The 16,824-nt window shown below is 37.7% G+C and overlaps 1 protein-coding gene across 9 annotated transcripts in view; it reads left to right on the top strand.

Moving 5' to 3' along the window:
• Positions 1-16,824, top strand: part of DMD (dystrophin) — a 9,298,038-nt gene that overhangs the window by 6,795,952 nt on the left and 2,485,262 nt on the right. For all 9 annotated transcript variants that reach the window (XM_044072398.1, XM_044072396.1, XM_044072400.1 and 6 more), the window contains one exon: positions 1,413-1,602. In XM_044072398.1, coding sequence (XP_043928333.1) covers positions 1,413-1,602 — 190 coding nt within the window. The remainder of the gene's footprint in view (positions 1-1,412; positions 1,603-16,824) is intronic.

Raw genomic sequence — 16,824 nt, 5'->3', positions numbered from 1 at the left:
TATAAAAGGATGCATGAGTGTATGTCTTAATCAGAAATTCAGTGGTTTGAAATTAAAAGTAAAATGCAAATCCAGCTGAATTCCTGATCAGTTGAAAATCCCTAACTCAAGAACTTTTTCCCATTTGAAAGTGTTTGCAGCTCTAGCACCCCAGTATCTCCATGCATAGTAAATCACAGTTTGCACAGCAATGGAAAAGTACATATTCATTGACTAGTGTATGCCTAGGAGATATGTCCATAGGTGAGCCCACTGCAGCAAAATTACCAGGCTGTCCTTATGAGCTTTTCCTGTTAAGCTTTTAGTAATCCCATCCTAATACCATATAAACTGGCTGATTAAATGGTACTTGTGAAAAATGTTGCTGTGCTTATATTAACTAAACAGCATTGCTTTGCTGGCCAGGATTAAGCATACTCAGATTATGCCATGGGGTGAACTTAATACAGGGAATATCTTATAAATTTCCACATAAATAATTTCAAATTCCCCACTAAAAGTCACTTCATAGAGGCAGCAGTGATGAATGTCATACTAGTGGCTTTGTGACTGTATAAAATTCATTTTTTCTGTTGATGACATATGTAGACTTCCTACACATTACTCCTGCCACTTGATTTTAAGATACCGCTTAAGTACTGAAATGTGAAATGTGATGATTGCCCTACTGGCTTTATTTTTGTCACATATCTACATCTTAATATAATGTATTGTAATATCCACATTGTCCACAAGCTGTAGTTGGTAGCATGTATTGCTGATTGTCTGTGTTCCATATATTTATTATGTTGTCTGATATACACTTCAGAACCAGAATTTGTAAGATGTGTATCTAGCTTTGTTTGCCTTTCGGATATTAAATGTGACCCTGTTATGCTTTTCTGAAAGAAATATTTAATAGGTGAATGTACTATAATGTATGATTTGGCAAATTATGTCATCATGTATTTGTCTTCCTTCATTTTTCCCCAGGATGTACTTGAAAATAGGCTCAGAGTTTGCTTAGTAAGCCTATCCACTTATCAAAAGATGAAAGTAAGGTTTATAAGAATCATGTATTAAACACGTAGATGAAGAGAAACTCTGAACATTCTGAAATGCTTAAACTATTTCTTAACATTTACAAAAAATTCTGGATATGAGCTTGGAATTTGAAATATAGAAGAGATTCTGCATTTTATATAATAAAAAAGGTATGATGCTGTCTGCCCTAAGAGCGGTGAACAGTGTCAAATACATTACTGAATATTACATGCAAAGCCTTTTTTCAGTACTATTGCTTAGTCCTGTAAGTGAATACTAAATAAAGTACAAGCTTTAGAAAAAGGAAATATTAGCTATGTTTTTTTTTCAATATGGCTGAAGTCATCTCTTGTTTAAATGAACTAGCTTTCAATTTTCTTGTTATGTAGGGTTGTCGAGAGAGAATCTGCTCTTGAAGCTGCACTCAAACTTCTGCAGCAGTTTTATCTGGATCTTGAGAAATTCTTGGCTTGGATGACAGAAGCAGAGACAACAGCTAATGTCCTTCAGGATGCTACCTACAAGGAAGGCATACTTCAGGACCCCCACAGTATTCAAGAGCTGCTGAGGCAGTGGCAGGTCAGTCACCAGATCTTCTTAGTTGATATTATTGGTGCAGAACATTAAAAGAGTTCTATGAATTTAAATTCTTGTTTGCCAGGCATTAGGCAAACTTCATTGTTTGTTTACTTTCTGCAAAACCTGGGTCTCTGATTAATGTTTCATGACTGTACAAGATATTATCAGATGTTGCCATAAGTGCTAGAAGTAATAAATCATGCCTGGCTTTACAGTATCTGGAATAATAGTGTGTTTAAGGAAAAGAAATAAGGCAAATATACACCAAATATTATCATGTCACTCTTTATTGCTTGTTAAAGTCGATCTTTGCAAGGATAAAATGTTTTAAACGTCTTCTTTAAAAAGGACTTAATATAATATGTTGATGTATTAGTCATTAGAATAACTAGTAACCTTTCAGAGACATTGTATTAAAACATATGAGAAAGTAAAAGGTACTGAGAGAGTGTTTAACAAAAGGTACTGAGAGAGTGCTATAGATATGTAGAACCCTTACTATGGTAGTAGAAAATTACAAGATCAAATGCTGTGAAAATGTTTTTTTTTTTTCTAAAACAATCACCATGTTTTAAAGCTTCTATTACTTCAAGCCATCAAGCTTCACTTCGAAAATACTTAAGATCTACATGAAAGCAGTATGTCACAAGATAGAATATATTAATATATATTTAGGCATATTTTCTAAGAGCATTCCCTTTATATATGTACATATTCCATATAGTTTGCTGCAATTTTTCCTTTTCTTTGTATATTGCAACTCTTATTTTGACGTTTGCCCTTACTGTTTATTACTTTTATTTGATGAATCAGCATGTGTCAGGGCTGCTGTTCTACCTTACGCAGCAGAAAAGACTACCAAAACCTAAATGATCTAAAACTAATCTTCATTGAAATTAAGAATTTATCAGACTTTTTTCAGTTTAAAATGCTCTGGAAGAGATGATGAAGCAGAACCAAAATAAAATAAATAAATAAAAATAATCTTATCTTACAAATGCAGCACAAAAGGAATGAAAATTACCGCTGTTTCTTTTTACTACTGTGGGCTGACAGTGGAGTTCACAACTGGTCCAGCCATAGTGTTAGGTCACAATTCGTAAATGTATTTTCTATCCCAAAAACAAATGGGCAAATATAACATGAAAAGCTATGATCTTGGACAGAGTTGTAGGAATGTGTTTGCTTGATTTGTAGAAGTATGATTCTGATATGACCAATTATTACACTATGAAAATTTACAGGAGAATAGGTCAGTCAACTGCAGTTTTTTTTATTGCTGCTGTCAGAGTTGTTTATTTGATTAGTACCATGCTGAAAGTCCATATCATTTTACAGCATTTACTTTGAATGTTGCTTACATTTTTTAGTGTTCACTCTTTTTAAGCCTTTTGGTGATCACGTTAAACAGTTCTTCTTTGAAGTCTATTTTATATATGTGTAATAAGGATTAGGATTGTTCCAGACTGTAGACAACTGTGTTTCTTTTTTGAGTATTTGATAACCAGTTAAGTGAATTGGTCCTATCCAGTATAGATAAATGTTATTATTATTATTATTATTATTATTATTATTATTATTATTATTATTATTATTGTGCAATTATAAAACAAAACAGAACACACATTGTGTGTCTAATTATTATAAGCAACTGTAAAGCAGGACAAAGATAACTTAAAATTTAAATGGTTTAGAAGACTGAATCACAAAATTCAGAATCAGAAAATTCTAAAATGAAAACAGTGAGACTAGCATTCATAGTCTAGGGCTTTGCATTTTCATAGCGGTAATCCTTGAAGAGAGGAATGACATGGATATGCAAATCCCAGACTTAATACAGAAATGCAAAAGAGTTGTAAGTACATCTCCCTGTTGTAGAAGTGCAACATGATTAATGTGTAAGTGCTAGGACGACAGCTAATACACTGATAAGGGGATTTAGTTCTATGTGAATGAGTGCGATTCATAGACAAGAATCTATAATGAGCTCATTTGCATACTAAGCATGTAAATAGCCCTGAACTTAAGCCAGTAGAATACGGTTTCGGTAAATGTTTCATTTTGGTACGTATGCATACCTGGATATATTACCGATGGGGTCAATTGGGTAAAAGTTTAATTTTGGTTCTTGTACATACCTGAACATTTTACTGAAGGGGCTACTTGGATAAAGGTTTCATTCTGGTGGTTATGTGTACCTGGGCATGTTACTTAAGGGGTTGCTGGGGGAAATAATTAATTTGTGTGTCAACGAAGTGCTTGTGCATACTTGGACAAATTACTGAAGTGATGGCTGGAGGCAAGTTCATGTATTGCAACTCCAGGATATCAGACTCTTTAGCATACTGTGCTTTATAACATTTTCTTTTGCATCTCTTAATTTTTAAGTCTTTTCCATAAATGGACTCTGGATAGATTATATTTTGTTAAAGATAAATTCACGAAAATGCTGTTGCAGTTTTAGTCTTTTGGTTTCTGGATTTTAACATCTCCTAAACCTGGTCATCATTATATCATAACCAGCACTAGATAAATCCCCTAATTGGTTCAAAACATAAATCAATATTGATTTAAATGAGATGTTCCAGTAAAAATGGCTATGGAATCCAGAGTTTAACACTTTTTACTGATAACATGTGGATGCAATATAATACTAAGGATTTGAAGTGTCCTTCCCTCAATTAATAAAGACTTCTTCAGATCTAAATTAACACATTTTAATATGAGCGGTATTTATACATTTAGCTAGCTTTTACACTTATGGTGAGTGTAGGTGATCTGAGCTGGAGGAACTGTAACCAAACTTCCTGCTTAGAGAGTGGTTCTGCAGGTTTCACAGTAAAAGAAAATAAATACATTTTGGCCATCACTTCTTTCTCAGTCATCAAACCCAGTTAGGTTGATTGAATATACAAACTCCCAACACAAAAAAGGTATATACATATACTGGGGACTGGTGGGGTTATTCAGAATGATCTAGAACTGTGACATAGCAGTGATTAGTGTAACACTTTCCCTGGGATTCATAAAGGTTACCACAAAGTGAACATAAGAGTACATGTAGTATAACCTTTCTGAATGAATAGACACACAAGCAGTATGGTAGAGAAGTTCTTGAATACAGGAAGTATACACTAAGTGTATACTTAGTTGTAACAATAGTGAATCCCATCCATTGTTTTAATTTTTTCCTTGTTGTATGTAATGGGGCTACATATGCACTAAATGTTTGTCACACTAAACAGATTTCAGATGCAATGTAGCTCATCCAAAAAAAGTCAGCAAGGTGGCAAGCTGGTTTGCATTTTTCTGCAGTAATATAATTTTTATGCTAAAGCTGGCAGCTTTCAGAGGTCTTGACTTTATGATGAATTTTATAGGTAAGATAGAAAACAGCAGCCATTATATAATAATGAGGGCAGTGGTTGAACACCAAAAGAAATCTACATTTAAATAAAGATAATTAAAATAGTGTAATAAGTTACTTCCTGGCTGATGTCAGTTTATTAGCAGGCATGAATATATCATTGATAAGGTACCACAACTGAGTATCCAGGGAACCATGTTGCTGAACACAAATGGCCAAAATAACAACATGAAAAAGGTTTTACTTATTTAGTTTATTTTTAACAAAATGATTACACAAGGCTACAACAGTGCTTTAATTTTTAAGAAATCTGTACCATAATCTGTGTAAAATAGAGCAATATGCAGAGTTCAGCCTCCAAAGCAAGCAACATATGTGTGCAATATATTCCGTTTTCAAATACTATACATTCTGTTTTCAAATATAGTACATTCTGTTTTCTGATACAATGCATTCTGTTTTCAGATACAATATATTCTGTTTTCAAATTTTCATTTTGACAATGTTATTATCAGTGGTGTAAGCATTCAGCAGGCAGTTAGGAAAATGCCATCTAGGTGTAGTCAGTCACATGTACTCATGCTGCAGAGCTGGAAGGGGACGTCCTGTCTCCTTAGTACTTGCCTGGTAAAACGTTTATCCCACGGTGTATTGTTGGTTGTCACAGTCATATTGTAAAAGGTAAAGCTCTTTTTCTTGAGCTTCTCTGCTTGTGTGAGGAATGGCTTCCTGTTAACAGATTAGTAACTTTTTCATTTTTTCAAGAAAGAATGGAAAGATCTGATAACTGAAAATGTTTTTGCTATACAGTACGTCTGACACAGGTAAACTGTGGTATACATGACCTGAGTCTCCCTCCAAAGTTCATTAATTACAAGAAAAATCTTATTAACTGGGCCCACAAACTATCCCGGTATGTGTGTGTGTGTGTGTGTGTGTGTGTGTGTGTGTGTGTGTGTGTGTGTGTCTGCGTGCGCGTGTGTGTGTATGTATGTGTGTGTGTGTGTTTGTGTGTGTGTGCGCGTGTGTGTGTGTGTGTGTGTGTGAGTGCGTGTGTGTGTGTGTGTGTGTGTGTGTGTGTGTGTGTGTGTGTGTGTGTGTGTGTGTGTGTGTTTGTGTCTGTGTGTTTGCGTGCGTGCAGCAGTTATTTTTCCCGATCCCTTCAATAAACACATCACACCGAATGATGTTTGACGACCTATATTAAAATTCCGTAAACATAATTTTGTTAACCAATAATTACAACTGAAACATAGTACAGTTGATATTAATCAAAACATAAACATCCATGTAATATTAACTAGGACAGTGTGACCTCTCTCATCCTGACCCAGTAAGCAGCGTCCAGACCTCCACTCACTTATTTTACTTATGAAGCAGTGTGCCAACACTCACTTCATTCACCATTTATTGAATTACACGTCCAACCATATGAGTAGCTTCCTTACCCCTGTTCACTTAATTAACTTATAAAGCAGAGTCCAACTCCTAACTTTCCTTTCCCAACTCATTGAAATGAACATCCACCACCAGAGGTGGAACAGAAGAGGGCAAGCCTGCCCCTCTTCTCCACCAGCCAGCCTGACCAGGCTGTTCTCCGTCTCTCCTACCAAATTTCCAACAACCTTAGCGCCCATTAAAAGGCATTAAGCCAAACATCATTCAGTGTACTCCATCCTCTCTAACCAGTCTGGATCTGCGTCATCACCGCTGACAGCCCTGTCACATGAATAGCCAAAGTAGCCAATTGCATAAATGGCTGAATTTAAACCACTGATCCCTCTGCAATGCTAACATAACAAGCCATAACCAATAACCTAGCATAACCTCTTACTAACGTAACAAGCCATAACCTAATAACCTAGCATAACCTCTTACTAACGTAACAAGCCATAACCTAATAACCTAGCATAACCTCTTACTAACGTAACAAGCCATAACCTAATAACCTAGCATAACCTCTTACTAACGTAACAAGCCATAACCTAATAACCTAGCATAACCTCTTACTAACGTAACAAGCCATAACCTAATAACCTAGCATAACCTCTTACTAACGTAACAAGCCATAACCTAATAACCTAGCATAACCTCTTACTAACGTAACAAGCCATAACCTAATAACCTAGCATAACCTCTTACTGTTATCTAAATTCTCACTTACCTATCAATAGTAGCTTCACAGTGATTCCCAGGTCATTACCTGCCAAATGTACCAACCAAGCACTGAACCCACACCACATGAAACCATGCAGGAACAGATGAACACCGTCATGCCTAACTGCCACACTGTTGTACTGCCCCATGTACATAATGTCCAAGATGAAACTTCCTTTACAAATCAATATAATAGCAATCCCACCATCACACCAACTACCCAGTAAAAACAAGAAAACATTTAATGATCTCATAGCATTTGCTGGCCAGCAACCACCCTTCAAATAACTTCAGTACATCCATAAAAGAAAATGCCACATGAACAGTAGCCCTATAAACCTCCATTACCAAATCAAATCCTCACAATACAAGCTATGTTGTCAATAGCCAATGTCTCTCAGTCTTCACACTATCAAACCTACCCCAACCCTTCAAATCAATGACCCACCAACTGGGATTAACCTCACATACCCTTGTCACGCTTACAACTATACTACTCACAGCTAACTCCTCCTTCAACAAATGAACTATCTTACCTTGTTCCCAAGCTAAGGAAATAACCAAATCTTTCCCACCAAAATCCTTCCCACAAGCTACTGAACAACAAATTTAACCACTATGGCAGTGCCCTACCATATGTCTTCCTTAATGCAGGTGCCCCAAATTCCTGCAACCCAAATATAACCACTCTAGCAATTTCCTCCCCCAACCCTGACAAGCCAATGAACCCCCTGACCAAGATTTAGTAAGTGCACATAGCCTCATCACCTATGCAACAATAATACTCTCTGCTAAAGCCTCATCACCCATGCAAAAATACTACTCTCTGCTAAATCCTCCTTAACCAATTTAATTGCTTTACCTTGTTCCCAAGCCAAACAAATAATTAAATATTTTCCAACAAACTCCTTCCCAGAGGCTCCACAATGGTAAAACAGTACACCAACTTATCAACCCTCCCCAAAATGACCTGAGTAAACTGGCTGACATGCAACTCCGGTAGCCCAAGAAGTTGAACAACAGCCTTAATCCACTGCTTGTCCTTAGCCTTCCCATCATACCTTACTTCCCATGTGTTACCTTCGCATCTGGTAAAGAATCAAAACATGGTCTACATGTGCAAGGAATCCCAAAACAATGCCTTGCTTAAGCCTTCTAACTTCTGCATAGCCAACAAAGCACACTCCTCCCCATATATCCCCAAAACACCCACATCCTAGTATGCTCTATTAAACCCTACTTAGTCTTAACAAGCATGCATATACCGAACCACATCCTATAATCCCAATGTACAAGTCAAATGGTGCACATACTACTCGCTCTAAAGACCCTAACCTGATGTGTGACATTAGTAGAATCTGCTTGAAGGACAAATTTGTCTCCCAGAAGATACCACTCCTTTGGAACATACACCACTTCATGTCATACAGAACATCTCAATGGCTCTCTTCAAACACTGTTTGAACAACAGGATGGGTAGCCATAAATTCACCCTTGGGGTTCCACCCATGTCCCTCATGGACAAGGTCAACAGGTGCTGCACGTGGAAATAAAGGTTGAACTTGGATAGGTTAGAAGACCCTTAAAGCCATTAACCTAAAATTTTCCTGTGGTCCCATGAGTGTTGTGACTCCACCCTCACCTATGAATATCCCAGACTCCCCCTAAACAATCCCCAAGCCTACTTTACCCTGCACCAGCATACCTCCTCCTCACTTGCCCCACACTACCCTGAACCACATCAACACTGACATCCCCTAATGAGCTTTCAGTGAAATAAGATTACCTGTAACCTCTGTGTACATCACTGTAGCAACCAGAACTTCCACCCCCGCAGAATCCATTAACTTTGAAATCCACTTCCTTCAGGCCACTGACTGTTGCTCCCTTTGCGCTGCTCAAGTGTGACCTCATTGTGCACCACTCTAGTGACTGGGACATCCACTGTATTAACCTGCTTTCACTGCCTGTGACCTCACTGCATAGCACTGCAGCAACAAACACCCCACACAGCACCATCATCTGCAAAAAGAAAGACAAATGTAAATCCTCTTCCACCTTTTACCCCTTTGTTCCATGTTATAGTGACATCATTCATGTTAAAGGAGAGGCTTTCCTAACATAATACCTCATAACATTACCAGACTTCCAGCACCCCATAACATTACCAGACTTCCAATGAGTTTCAGATGAGAATGAGAAGCGTGCACGTAGCAGCAGCAGTTGCTGCCACAGAAAAGCCACCATCTTCCCCAACTACACTGGTATAGGCAAGGGAACATATATAGTCACGAAAACTGTAACCCCACCACCACCTAGAAACTGCTTCCCCTCCTACTTCTGATGCCAGCAATCCCAAACTTTAAGAGCAATGTTAGAGAGAGAATGTATTGTGCTCTCCTGCTAATGTTTGCCTTCCTCTCAACCTCTCAAAGAAATGATGGGAGAAAAGCCACAAGGTGTTCCAGCTTAGATAAAAGAAAAATACATCCATTCTGCCACTTCTGGGTAGCAGCCATGTCCGGTAACTGCAAATAGCAATACGCTTGAGTGCAGGTGCTACCTCCCCACCTCCCAGAGCAACACACCTGGACAAAGCCACCAACCAGAGGAGCAAAGGCCCCAGCCAGGGACAAACTTTTATTGCTCTTACAAATCATAGCCAACAGATATGAGACCAACTAAGTCAGAGTAAAATCTGGCCTTTCTACTAAAATCTGGACAGCTGAGAAGATATGCCCATCCTGGCCCACGTGTCTTGTATGACAGGCAACGTTTGGATTGCATAGTATATAGTTTTGTACCAGATGAGAAAAATCATCACATCAATTGCAAGTACCTACTTAAGCATCCATGTGTACCACAAGTGAAGTTATTACTTCCTTCCTTTGTTTCTACAGGAGAGTCCTGATCCAGATAGTTGCACCAATGACTTTAGACGGTGGTGCCTGACACACATGCTACTGGGTTAACCAGAATGCTTTTTGGGGACCTACTGCTGAATTGGTACAAGTAAATCCTGCTAACTCAAAACAACCACTCACATTCACTCCTACACCAGGAAACCATCACACTTGCCCACACACACTTAAACCTTGAGCAACCCAGACATTAGCTCTGTTTATTTGCAAAAAACTTTACAAAATACACCACAGCTCAAGTATCTGGCACCTGTTAAGAATGCAGACTTAACATAAATATCACCATTTTTTTTTTTGCCTGCCCATATTGCATGTGAGAAGAGAAAGGGAATGCTGCTCCTATGAGGTATTCCACAGCCAAAGGAATCAGAAAGCATGTGCCCAATTCCTCCCCCACCATGATTGTTAGTGCATTACTGAACATGCACAGGATAGTGAACTGCCTCAACACCATAACGAAAATAGAGTCTTCTTATGTATAGTCACCGACTCAGAAATGAATACAGCAATGGGTTTGCATTAGTACGAGTATACTAAAGGGTATGAAATATGAAATTCAAAAGTCCATCATTATTTCTACCTTTGAAATACTTTCACTGCTCTTGCAAGAAAACCACAGGTTTATGAAAATGGATCCAAGCTACAAGGCAGAATTCTGGCATCATATGAGGCATGGCCATGCATTTGCTCACTCATCACACTGTCCCCAAAAAGCACCACACACTTGATGCTGAAAGGTTAAAGGCAAGACTTATGGACAAAAGAAAAACACCCGCCCAAGACTGTGCACTGCTGTATAAAGTGATCAAGTTACTGCTCTCCAGTGCAACTCATCACAAGGAATATTTTAGAAATATTTGCCACCCCAAGTCCCAAAGCCCATGGCCATCATGGTTGAAAATCTGTATGGCATTTCCTTTTTTTTTTTCATTTCATTAAAGAAAAACACCCGCCCAAGACTGTGCACTGCTGTATAAAGTGATCAAGTCACTGCTCTCCAGTGCAACTCATCACAAGGAATATTTTAGAAATATTTGCCACCCCAAGTCCCAAAGCCCATGGCCATCATGGTTGAAAATCTGTATGGCATTTCCTTTTTTTTTTTTTTATTTCATTAAAGAAGCCCTAACCTACATCACACATGTGCAGTGACCAACTGTCAACCAGGTGTGCCTCGTGGCCACAGAGTACCCAGAATGGCCACCAAATGGCTTGCAGGCAGCAGGGACAGAAAGGTACAGCTCCCAACCACTGAGACCAGCATGCCTCCCCATGAGGACAGCCACACAACTGAGCTGCAATGCTGAAATCATCACAACCTCGAGAACTCCACCAACAAACCCACACTCCTCCAGCAAACGAATTCCATACTCCAGTCCTGCAACCTGCAAATCACATTCACCACATGCCTCTGGCCCATACCTCTCGACTTTTTAAGAGCTAAAAATCTGGACAAAGCCATGTATAAAAGTGGAAGAAAGGCCCAAAATAGGGACCATTTTAAATAATGTTCTTACAAACTTAGTAAGTTGCTGGAATAATGAATTTTGCATTAGGATGAACTCTCTTGCAAGGTACTGTTTTAAAACTGAAATGATTAGTAAGTAACTTGATGAGGCAGGGCCACATTATATTATACCAAATGTATGTAGCACTTCCCCTTTAATGATGACTCTTCCACAAAAAGATAGTTCTCTTTTTGTATTATTACCTCTACGGTAGAGTGTATCAAATGTGTTATTATGGTGGCATGGCCATTAATGTCTAAACCAGTGTGGTGTTTCGTACCTACAATAAAATGCTTTTGTCTTTCCAAAACATTGTGGGATAACTGACACAATCTGAAGCAAAGAATCTTTTTTTTTTGCAAAATGTGCAGTAAATTTGCATTTGCTTTCTTAGCATTTCTATGGATAGATAGAGAGATAGATAGATAGATAGATTGATATAGTATAGATATAGCTATAGATATAGATATAGATATATATAGTCCTTAGAAAATGTTTGGAAGGAAGCAAAATTGACACCTGCTGTGATGTTTCTATATGAATAAAGAGTTGCGTGTCCTTTGATGGTCCTACTGCCCAGAACTGGATTGAACCTGGGAGGGGAAATGACTTGCCAGTGCTTTAGTGCATTTAGCACTTCAAAGCCACAGTGTGTGCTTTGCCAGCTGAGACTAAAGATACCTGAAAACAGAACATTTCTCATAATTTGGGATCTCACTAATGATGATGGCACTTTTAGTGTACATTTTCACCACTGAGGTGTATGATATGCATAGTCCATGGTAAAGTGACAAGAGCCATTTAGGGATAATTTAGGGACTCGGTCCAGCATCTATCACTTTTATGTACTGCAAAGCTATTGTTCCTGATCAGGTTTATCCATATCTATCGGCTCACACCTCCATAGTTCCAACTAGTTTTTCCATATTAGGATATGCAGCCCTATGGCTAAACGTAATGCATTTAGGAGATTTCTAGATTTGAAAGCACAGCAGTTTTCATAAGTTCATTTTCTTACACCTACTTTGTTAAAGTAGGCAATGTCTTGTGAAAGCTTTGTGCTGCTTATCTGTATCTGAAATGCATAATGTTAAAATGCCTATTAGTATCACGTAAACAAATTGAAGCTGTATATTTAATCAGCCATGTTTTAATGTAAATAAACTCTATGAAGTCAATGAATCCGTACAATGGTATCGTTTTTTTTTGAGAATTGCTTTTCTCTTTCATCTGTTTTGTACTGAAATCTTGTATCTCGGTTATCCTGGGTGTCATCCACATGGTATTGACCTTACTTGTTCAAGGTTCTGGGGCCAAAGATTTTTCTGCCATAAACCCATACAGTAGTTTGCAGATTTTTCACCTTTAGGCTACAGCCACTTTTTTTTTTTTCTCTTGAGTGGTCAAACATATATCTGTATTTCATATTTTGGTTTAAATTTCATCACCTACTTCATTACTTTAACTTTGTACATCTGCGGTGGTGCAGCGGTAGCATTGTTGCCATACAGCAAGAGGTTCTCCTGTTCGATTCTCAGCTGGAGTGCAGGGAGTGCCTTCTGTGTGGAGTCTGCATGTCCTCTGCAGTTGGGTGGGCGCTCGAAAGACATGCATAACTGGGCGTGCCTTCTTTGAAGGTTGAACGTCGAGCTGGCACCTCGGCATTCGTGAAAATCTACTGCCAATCATTAGCGGACCGGAGTTTCTCTGTGGCGACCCCTAACCGGGAAAAGCCGAAAGACCAGTAACAACTTCATTACTTTAACTTTACTTTTTTTTTCTGCGTGCTAATTTCAGTCAAAGGCTCTTCATATTACATTACTTAATAATAAACTTCTAGTTTCATATCTATCCCCAAAACAGCATGACAACATATACAAAGGTTATTTGGTCACTCGCATGGCAAAGTCAGTATTCATGTTTAATTAATTAGCAAAACCTTCCATCCTTTTTGGCTTCAGTAGACTTTTGTTTGAGAATAGATAGGCATAAAAATAGCAAACTGAATTGATTTGATTTCATCTGTCTTTATATGTTGATTGTGTGACTTTCTAGGACATATTCTTCATATTATTTATGACAAACATTGTCTTGGAAGAAGGTTTCACTTATCATTCAAATGCTGATGCCTCATCTCCCCACAGCGGATGCTTGTCTGCATACTGTGTTTTGTAGCATGTCTGTGTAAGGATACTTTCTCTGAGATTGTGCAACCTTAGAAGCAGTATATTTGTGCATTAGGATTGCGGAAGCTTATCACCATATTAATTGGGTACCGATCAGAAATATGTATGTATGGGAAGTTCGGAAGATAGTATATATTTTAATAAAGTAGATCACCATCACAAAGCACTATGCTGTTCATTCATGTTAGGCATTGTTAAATGATACAAACAACATCCATTTTATTACTGAATTCTGTATGTTCGTATTTCCTACTACACAGTACTTTATATAATATTATCTTTTAAGGCAAGTAAATAATATACCCTAACAAAAAAGGGACTTTCTTATATTTGTAACTTCCAGTAATATTCATCTAAACATTTGTGCTTGATAACATCATTTGCTGTTTGTAAGTAACCATAATCACTATTTTTAGATTTTTTTTTAAATAAAATCTTACTTTTTTTAGAAATGTTCCTGCACTGCATCTGTCTCTAACTGGATTTTTGATTGGTGTTCCATTTTTTTCCCCACATATTGTAGAAGAATTGGTAATCCTCCAAACTGGCTGCAGATCCATGTGTGACTGTGTGTGTGTGTGTGTGTGTGTGTGTGTGTGTGTGTGTGTGTGTGTGTGTGTCTGTGTGTGTGTGTGTGTGTGTGTGTGTGTGTGTGTGTGTGTGTGTGTGTGTGTGTGTGTGTGTGTGTGTGTGTGTGTGTGTGTGTGTGTGTGTGTGTGTGTGTGTGTGTGTGTGTGTGTGTGTGTGTGTGTGTGTGTGTGTGTGTGTGTGTGTGTGTCTGTGTGTGTGTGTGTGTGTCTGTGTGTGTGTCTGTGTGTGTGTGTGTGTGTGTGAGTGTGTCTGTGTGTGTGTGTGTGTGTGTGTGTCTGTGTGTCTGTGTGTGTGTGTGTGTGTGTGTGTGTGTGTGTGTGTGTGTGTGTGTGTGTGTGTGTGTACTGCAATGGAATGATGTTCTATCCAGGATTTCATTCTCTTCCTTGCTGGCATTACATGCTAGAAGGGATTTCAGCTCCATCATGACTATGAAATGAATTAATCAAATAATCAGAGAAAAGAGTATATAGTAATTGGTACCCACCTTTAACAAAAAGGTCCTCTCCTTGGACCTGTGGAGTAAAAAATGCCAGTAATGCACTGAGGACCAATTGCCATCTGCAGTTCGTACTCCCTACCTCTTTGTGTCACCGTCTTCTGCTCCCTTTAGCTATACCTCTGCTGCCTAAATCTGTGCACACATCTTTGTAGGGTACAATGCAAGTATTTCAAAATGTATGATATCATACAGGGCATTTCTAATTGTATTTTTTAAGTCAGTCACGTTCATTAACAAAAGCAGTATATGTCTTGCAATTTTATATTGCCTTAAAATTTAGCTCTGAAATAATAATATTTTTTACTCACTTGTTTCACTTATCTATATTTTATTTTTTAATCTGTTTTTCAACACTGAAAGCCACATTTTCAAATATCCCCAGTAGCTCTTATTGGATTTATTGTGTCTTAACATATGTGGAACTGCATCCCATATGTTAATATAAGTAGATTGTAGAGCAACAAACATTACAACTGCTACACCTGTAGATGTATACATATCTCACATTTATAGGTAAGGTAGACTCCCTCTGCATCCTTCTCAAATTTAACTTGCTAGCAGCACTAAAAGGCATCAGTGAGATATGAGCATAGTACAGATTTTTGGAGTCATGGGTTTAGCTGAGGTAAGGCTCATTTTTTTACATATGAAGAGAGTGAAAAAACAGATAAAAAAGTTGTACCTGGCAGGGTAGGTCATCTGAGACCCAGTGGTTACAGCCAGTGTAGGTGAGGGCAGGGATTAGGAAGCATACATGTTAAATGCTTCAAAAAAGCTTAGCTATGCTTTGAATTTGGGTTTATTGTTGAGCATATTTCCAAAACACTGAACACAAAACAAAGTGAAGTAGTAAAAGAACAGAGACCTTTGAAAACATATTATAAATAATGTTAAGTTATTCAAAATAATCACCTGGATATTAATATTAAATGTCAATATAAAATTGCTACAGTATGCCAATAAATAACATGTAAGGTCGTCCCAAGTAAAGTCATATTGAAAGTTTCCAGTGCACACATGACATGTTAGATAAATCCTCAACTATTAGTCTAAATGGAAGCAACGTTTTTCTGACCCACTAGCCCTGATAAAACTAAAATTAAAAAAGTGTCCCCATTCCAGGAAACATCCACAAAAATATCAAAATTCAACAGCATGTTCACTCGGGCATTTGGACACATTGCCCTAACACAAATTCAGCATCCCCCAAACATAAACACACATTAATCAATACCCAGAGCAGCTATTTTACTACATAGCTGCAACATAATGGTATAATAAATGTAACACTTTAAAAAAGAAAGTACGTTACAAAATGCTCAGTCATAATTCCAATTCATCTGTGTAGCAAGACATTTTCACACTCCTCTCAAATTGCTCTCATCCACAAAACTAAAAGCCAAAGAGCAGAATGCCAAAAGTCTGCAAAATTCACCACAGTTAAAATCCATAGCTCATCTATAACTATCAACTGGTTAGCAAAGCAGGGACTATGATCAGAACTCCTTTAAGATGAAACCAATCTGGAACAGTTCACACAACACAAACAACTCATGCATCTAGTCTGCCACAACATAAACCTTGACAAAGTAAAAGTTCACATTTCAGAGTAGAAACACATAAGTTTATATTGAAATCCAAAGACTTTATCCATAGACAGCCAAATCTCTGCTATCTTCAAAAATACATAACAAAAAGCTCAGAAACTCCTAAAACAGTCCCACTGATTATGGCTTTCTAGCATGTTTTCATTCCAGAGTTACCCATGAGAATATTTTCTGTAATATTATTGAAAGATATTGCATGACTTTTCAGTTTCCTCATCATATAATGCACACAGTGTGAAAGCCATTTTGATATTTTATATGGTTCTTCATAAGCCTAAACTATTATTTCAGAAGGCAGAAGCTAACAGCTAAAGGTCTGTGCTAAAAGTTACTGAAAAATCATTTACTGACATAATTTCTCTAGAGAAATGCATATGAAAAAT

Source organism: Protopterus annectens, chromosome 5.part0, assembly GCF_019279795.1.
Source record: "Protopterus annectens isolate FY-2018-M chromosome 5.part0, PAN1.0, whole genome shotgun sequence".
Classification (NCBI taxonomy): domain Eukaryota; kingdom Metazoa; phylum Chordata; order Ceratodontiformes; family Protopteridae; genus Protopterus; species Protopterus annectens.
This window is presented reverse-complemented; position numbering and strand designations above follow the sequence as displayed.